The 7,406-nt window shown below is 58.2% G+C and overlaps 1 protein-coding gene across 1 annotated transcript in view; it reads right to left on the bottom strand.

Moving 5' to 3' along the window:
- Positions 1–1,251: 1,251 nt before the first annotated feature.
- Positions 1,252–7,406, bottom strand: part of LOC101638505 (keratin, type II microfibrillar, component 7C) — a 19,359-nt gene continuing 13,204 nt past the window's right edge. The window contains exons 3-11 of the mRNA XM_004711459.1: positions 7,161–7,405; positions 5,444–5,652; positions 4,136–4,196; positions 3,934–4,029; positions 3,146–3,310; positions 2,773–2,898; positions 2,262–2,482; positions 1,665–1,696; positions 1,252–1,424 (exon numbers count right to left, since the gene is read on the bottom strand). Of these exons, the coding sequence (XP_004711516.1) occupies positions 1,252–1,424; positions 1,665–1,696; positions 2,262–2,482; positions 2,773–2,898; positions 3,146–3,310; positions 3,934–4,029; positions 4,136–4,196; positions 5,444–5,652; positions 7,161–7,405 (1,328 nt within the window). The remainder of the gene's footprint in view (positions 1,425–1,664; positions 1,697–2,261; positions 2,483–2,772; positions 2,899–3,145; positions 3,311–3,933; positions 4,030–4,135; positions 4,197–5,443; positions 5,653–7,160; position 7,406) is intronic.

Here is a 7,406-nt window from a genome sequence, read left to right as displayed (position 1 = left end):
GGAGTGGAGTGCTTCAAAGAGAGCTTAGCGAGAAGGGCAGGACCAGTCAGGGCCAGGCAGAGGGTGGCCACAATGGGCTAGGGCCGGATGAAGGGGAGGCTTAAGAAGGGCAGGAAAAAGGCAGTGGAAAGGACTGCACCAGGAGGGGCCTGGGACCTCAGGGCGACTGTTCCTGACCCACTCCCCTTTTTGCTAGCCTGTGCTTAGGGGGTTCATAAAGCCTTCCTCTCTAGAACTCCCCAGTCTCTCTCTGAGCAGAGAACCGGAGAGAATGAGCCATGGGGAGGCGCAGAAGAGTCATCTTTGGGTTGGGATTGAAGCTCGGTACTATCAGGAGCTGGGGACAGTGTGTGGGGGAAGTGAAGAGGGGACATCCGCCTCCCAGTGGCAGGAGAGCCCCGTCCCGGGGACCGAAGAACTGTCTATTGGGTCTCATCCCTCCTTGTTGCTGGGCAGCGTGGGAAGACTGTGGGAATGGGGCATGTGGGGTGGAGATGGACACCAGGTAGCAGTGGGCACGGTGAGCGGTTGCTGCTGTCTTGCCCATTTTGGTGGTGGTGATGTCTTGGGGGCAAGTTGAAGGTGGGCCAAAGAGAGGGTGGGGTGTGCATAGGGGAGTGGGGAGGGACACAGAGACACACACGCTGATGCTCAGTATCCCATGAATTCTCCAGTCTCTCCCTGGATCCCCCCAGAACCAGCTGGAAGAACAACACACTAAATAACATCCACAGGCACACATGTCTAGGTTGGCAAGTTTGGGGAGTGGTCAGGGGAAGGGGATGCCATTGGGAGACTGGCCCTGCAGGTGTCTTAGTGGAGGACGGACCAGAATGACTCTAGTTCTCAGAGTATCACACAGGGTCGGGGTGCCCATCGATGGAGATACACTTTAAGAAAGCAAGACACTGTGACATAGAAATTAGGCTCCCCAGTTTATTGGAAAAATGGGAGGCCAGAGGCCAGAGAGGCGCAGGAGGCAGTTGGGCAGTGGTCCTTCCATGGGAGAAAGCCCTTCTCCCCTGGGAGGGTCCAGAGCCCAGAGGGGGCATGGCACCGTCCATTCCCAGGCAGCAGGCCCCTTTCCAGGAGGAGGAGATGACGGGAGTGGCAGCAGCGGGGGTGGGGGAGCAGGTGGCGTGTTCTCAGAACACGAGGGTCAAAGCCACCGAAGCGCCGCTGCTCTCGGCTGGGGTGGGACAAGGGCACTCGCGGCAGGTGGAAGGGCCCACTGGCTCTGTCTGGCGGCGCCTAGCACCGTCCCGCTCCGAAGGTGCAGCCGCCCGTCCCGCAGGGGGCGCACGCGCCCGTGCTCACCGCCAGGTTCCCGCTGCAGGGGGCGCTGCAGGCGCTGCCCGTCACCGGCCGGGAGCCCGACACGCACAGGTCGCCGCACACCACGCCGCCCCGGGAGCTGCTCACACCTGGGGGACAGGAGCGAGCGGGGTCAGACGCCTGGCTGGTGGTCCAGGGAAGGACTCAGGCCTTTGGTCCAGTCCTGGGGGCACGGCGGGGACCACCCCTGACACCTGAGGCTCTTCCTCACAGGCACTTGAGGGTGGTCGCTCCCCTCCCCCAGGCTCTCCTCAGTCCCTCTCCTCTATCTTGGGGGCCCGTGCTGAAACCTCCGCCAGGGTCCCAGGGGCTCCCCTTGAGATACTCACAGACATTCACAGCTCCGACACCTTCACACAGCCTGGGGGGGAGGGGAGGGGCGAGACAGGGGTCAGAATGGATCCCGGATCCCCAGGTCCCCTCCCCAGACTCTGAGAGGATCAATCAGGGCTGTTTGTGGAGCACAGGGATGCTCTGCCGGGGAGCGTCCTTACAGGCTGGGCTGCAGCTCTCTTGTCCCCCCTTTTGAGCAGTGGGCAGCCTGGACCCCACACCTGGCAGACGTGGGCCGGCTCAACTGCAGGGAGGGGAGGGGTCTTTGGGTCTATCTTGTGAGAAACCAGGCCTGGAATATGGGTAAGGAGTCTACCTGGGGGGCGGGGTAGGGGGTGTGTCTCCTAGGAAGCCGGGCATGGAAGCTTGAGGTCCCTCTGAGCTGACAGGCAGGGTCTGGGTTCTAATCTAACCCGGGGTCTCTGGGACTCGGCATCGCAGTGACGCTGGCTTTGTTCGTGATCTCTACAATGGGGCATCTGTCCAAGACCAGTCCTCTGAGATCTCAGCCCACAAAGCCTTGGGGCTACTTCTTGGGACCAAGAGCGGGCAGTGGTGGGTGGGTCGCTTAGGGCAGCTGGGTTGGGCCCCACCTGTGCTCCTCGCCCTCCAGCAGGCGCCGGTAGGTGGCGATCTCGATGTCCAGGCCCAGCTTGGAGTTCATCACCTCCTGGTACTCCCTCAGCAGGCAGGCCATGTCCTGCTTGGCCTTCTGCAGGGCCTCCTCCAGCCCGGCCAGCTTGCAGCGGGCGTCGTTGAGGGCCGCCTCTCCCTGCTGCTCAGACTGGATCACTGCGGCCTCCAGCTTGGAATTCTGGGAGCCCAGGAGAGAACAAGCTGGGCTGTGGTCCCTGGGTCTCTTTCTCTGTCCTTGTCCTGGGGTCACTCAGTTTCTCCCACCCAGAAACGGGGGACAACCCCTCCAGGGACGGGACCTGCCCTCCTTCAGCCCTGGGTCTCCCTGTGTGACCACAACCAGGGGCTCCCGTCACATCCACAGGCTGAAGGGAGAATGAAGGGGAGGTCCAGGTGGTGGGCTCGCTGGCTGTGTGGTCCTGGGCAGATGCCCAGGTTCTCTGGTCCCGGGCCCGGGCTGAGCCGTACCTGGCACTTGGCATTCTCCACCTCAGCAGTCAGCCTCTGGATCATGCGGTTCAGCTCGTTGATCTCCTCCTTTGTGCGGCGCAGGGTCTCCCCGTGTCGGATCACTGTGGCCTTTATCTCCTCGCACTGCAGGAGGGGAAGGGAGTCGGTGGGATGCGCATCAGCTCACCAGGAATGACTAGCAGGTTGGACAGTGCTCAGCCTGCACAACCACTCAGGGGCCACCCAGGAGAGCTGTCAATCCTGCCTTCTGCCTCTCTAGAGAAGGACCCTCTGGCATCAGCAGTGTCCCCAGAAAAAGGAAGGCCTTCTGATCCATGCTGTGCATCCTCCCATGGCCATGCCTAGTTGGCAGGTGTCCCGGGCGACTCACCTTGCTGCGGTACCAGGACTCGGCCTCGGCCCGGCTGCGGCTGGCGATGTCGTCATACTGAGCCTTGATCTCGGCGATGACACAGTCCATGTTCAGGTCCCGGCTGTTGTCCATCTTGACCACCACGGAGGTGTCTGAGATGTGGGCGTGGAGGACCCGGATCTCCTGTGGGGGATGAAGGTAAGGGCCAAGGATAGACATTCATTGTATCTGATCCTTCCATAATTTATAGCCACTGCTGGCCTCTGTGGCTGTTACCCCCTTTAATTATGTGAAGACAACTTTTCAACATTGCCAGAGAAGAGCCCTGCCTGATGAAATGGTGTAAATTTTGGTACAAGTAAGAAACCCTCTTCGGGGAAGTGCAGCCAGGGCCAATGGCTTCCTTTGGGAACTGTGTAGACTGCTTCCCCCGAGTCACTGTGCTTTATTGGGCTCCTGAGGGACCCACACTCCTGAGACAGGCTGCACCGAGGAAGACTACTGGCTTGTAGAGAAGAGCCAGAGCCAGGGCAAAGGCATCTGAATTTCTCTGCTGCTTGGCATGACCTGCCCGTCTGCAGCCCCATTGGCTCAGTGGAGGATTCAGGCTGACTTTTGTCATGCTATTGCCCCTGACTCATTTGGACCTTTTGGGCTTTCTGCTCGTCTACCTCACCCTCCTTGCTCTCTCATCCTCCCACCTTCAGCATGTTCACACGGCACCTTTATGCCTATGTGGGTCTGGGCAGGGGTCTGTGTCCCATTCGGGACATCTCTGTGGCCACTGAGGCAGAGGGTCCCCTCACCTCCTCATATAGTTGACGCAGGAAGTCAATCTCTTGGGTCAGGGCCTCGGAATTGGCCTCCAGGTCAGACTTGCGGAGGTAGGCGCAGTCCACCTCCTGCATGTGAGAAGCAAGGGCCCGTGAGGACATAGGCACAGGTGGCGTGGCAGAGAGGATGGGGCGCTCAGGGATCCAGGGTAGGGCTGGGCTTCTAAGAACTCACCTTCTTCAGAGCCACGAACTCGTTCTCAGCTGTGGCCCGGAGGGAAACTTCTTCTTCATACCTGAGGGGAGTGGGGGAGAACAAGAGCTTGTCTGAACAGCTCTTCACCTTGGCCAGGAAACAGACCAGCCGATTCCTGGACCAACCCTTGCCTCCTTCCCCACCATCAAAGGCATAGGGTTGAATCAGGGAGAGGCCAGGGAGCCATTACCCATTGTGTTCAGCTCCTTTGTGTGTGTGTGTATGGGGGGCACAGGGGGAGTGTGGGGGCTCAGAGGCTGGAAGGTGTGTGTATGTGCGTGTGTCTTAGAGAACCAAATATGGCTGTTACCTCCCCACATTCTTCCCCCTGAGTTGTCCCCACTTTGTAGGAGGCAGTGGGACACCCGACACCCCCTCCCCTGCCTCCTGCCCCATCTTTCTCCTCTTAGGCTCAGCTAAGAGAAGTCAGCTCTGCCACTGCCTCCTGCTCTGTGAGGAGGCCAGCTTAGACAAGGGGCGAGGGGACAGATGGTGGGCCTGGGAGCCTGTGGCTGACCCCCACTTTGGAGCACCCCGTGCACCTTCTGCACACCTTACGGGGCACTTTGTGATGAAAAATCGCTCTCTGGTGACATCACGTCTGCCTGCCTAGTCAACTACAAACCTCACAGAGATAAGGGATATGCCAATGGCTCGTCCCAAGTCCCTGGTGCCCAGCCCTGCCTTGAAGAGGCGCGTGGGCGGTGCTTAGCAGATGCTGGCTGAGTGAAGAAGTAAATGGGAGGAGAATGCCCAGGATATTGACAGCGGGACATCTCAAAGGGACTAAGCTCAAAAAGCAAACAAAAAACAACTCCCAACATGGTCCAGAGTCAAGTCCAACTCACAGTGACCCTGTAGGACAGGGCAGGGCTGCTCCAAAGAGTCCCTGAGGCTATTAATATTTATAGGAGCAGACTGGCCCGTCTTTCTTCCACAGAGTGGCTGATGGGGTCTAACCTCAGACCTTTGGGCGAGTAGCCCAGCACTCAGCCACTGCACCACTGGGCTCCTTTCAAAGGGACCAAGGAATAGTCATTCTTTTGAGGTCTAAAGAGAGGGGTCTGGTGGATGGAGAAAAGAAAGCATCACTTCTCATTGCTGATAAAGTGAGGAGGTGGACTTCCATCCTACAGAAGGCTGGCACCCACGCACATGACCCTCGTGCCTGGAGAAACAGCCAAGGTTGCAGGTCTCCCTACCCTCAGCCAAAGACCCAACCCCCCTTGTGCTTAGGAAGTTGAATGCTCTGAGCCTTTTCTGAGACACCCCCACTGCCGCACTCACTTCTTCTTGTAGCCCTCCAGCACATCCTGCACGTGGTTGAGCTCTGAGGCCAGCCGCCCGCTGTCGGCCTCCACGCACTCGGCCTCCCGCCTCAGCGTCTCGATGTAGCCGTTGAACAGGGGCTCCAGGTTGCTCTCGCAGCAGCGCTGGTTCTGGTAGAACTGCCACTTGGTCTCCAGCAGCTTGTTCTGCTGCTCCAGGAAGCGCACCTGCAACCCAGAGGCAGAGCTTGAGAATTTCTTCTCAGGGCACCCGAGGCAAGAGGGAATTCCAACTCTCTGCCCAGAACATTCCCTAGAGAGTGCCATGCCATCGTTCTTAAATTTAAAAAAAGCCCACTGGCATTAAATCACTTCACTGCCTGGTTTTCCTCCCTGAGCACGGACTCCCAGCTTTGACAAAGCAATTTGGGTTGTGCCACTGCAGGTTTGCGTCCAGATTCTGGTGGCAGATGCATGTGTTTATGTGCAGATGCATGTGTCCTTGGGCAAATCACTCTGCTCCTCGGCCGGCCGAGTGGGGGCAATGTGCTCACCTCACCTGCTGCTGGGCAGTATGGAGCAGGGGTGGGGAGTGGGTATTCAGGGAGTGTGGGGAAGCTCCTGCAGGTGAGCAGCTACTGCCTGAACTCAGGCGTCCTTCTCACCTCACGCTAGAGAGGCCGACTGTAAAAACTGAGACATGAAGTAGGGCCAATGATTTAACTCCTACAACAACGATGCGATCAGAGTAACAGTCACCTGGGATGGTAGTGCAGGAATGCCCTGGGCTCCAACCTCCTGAGTTTAAAGACGAGGAAACAGGGCTCCAGGGAGCTCACCTGACCATGCAAGGCCTCCCAAAGGCTCTTGCTCTGATCTCCTGCCCCACCAGGGGACCATCTCTGAGTATGAGCGCTAATCACAGGCTCCTGGGCCACAAGGAAAAGTTCACATCCACTATCCTGCTGCGAGACTGGCCTATTGTCTCTCTTCTGATTCCTTGATTGAGCATCTTCGTCCTACCCCTTCAGGGTGCTTTCTTATACTATCCTGAGTCTCTTATGCTGTTCAGAGTCCCAGAAAACGTTGGTTTTAGATTTTTGTCCTTCCTGGTGGGTGCCTCCCTCGGATGGTTGCCCTCAAAGTTGGCCTGATAGCGCCCTTCTAGAATAGGCACTGTCTCTTGCTCAGCTCTGGGGCTGAGCCCCCTAGTACAGTGGCTTGGACAAACCATGCTGGCCTCTGCTCCATAGTCAGAGACTCAGTAACTGAGTGGTTCGGAACAGCTCCGGGTTGTCCAGACCCATGAGATACTGTGGTCTTCTAGAAAAACATCCGTCACCCTGCCCTTTACACAGGGAGTCCTCCGTCACCAGTGAAGCAGTCACCTACTTCAAATGCATTTAACACTTACTTGCTGACACTTGGATGGAGGTTATTCCTAGCTGGTTCAAGCCAACTTGTGCACTCAAGGCTATAGCTAAACTCCGAGTTATAGTTATTTGTTTTTGCTGTTTTTTTTCCTGTTTGTTTTTCCCATCATGATGGGAGCACCCTACTATTTTTACTTTTATGTCTTTCTGTCTGTGTCTGGCTGTGCCTGAGGCTGTTTTGCCTTTGCATTGGGAGTGTCCACTGGCAAGTGCCAGCCTCTGCCTTGCCGGTCAGGGTCCAGTCCTGACTATACCTATGCGTGGGCGCTGAGGCAGGGGCAGGGCGCGATGCGGGGCACCCACCTTGTCGATGAAGGCCGCGAACCTGCTGTTGAGGCACTTGATCTGCTCCTTCTCCTCGTGCTTCACGCACTGCGCGTTGGGGTCGATCTCCAGGTTGAGGGGCGTCAGCAGGCTCTCGTTGACAGACACGCTGGTGATGCAGGGCGGGACGGGCCCGCACACGCCGCCGGCGCGGTAGCCGAAGGTGCGTCCGCAGGAGCCGGAGCGGAAGCCCCCGCAGATGCTGCGGCTGCCGAAGCCCCCGGG

Source organism: Echinops telfairi, unplaced genomic scaffold (assembly GCF_000313985.2).
Source record: "Echinops telfairi isolate 266 unplaced genomic scaffold, ASM31398v2 ScPeMD7_12;HRSCAF=54, whole genome shotgun sequence".
In the NCBI taxonomy this organism is placed as follows: domain Eukaryota; kingdom Metazoa; phylum Chordata; class Mammalia; order Afrosoricida; family Tenrecidae; genus Echinops; species Echinops telfairi.
This window is presented reverse-complemented; position numbering and strand designations above follow the sequence as displayed.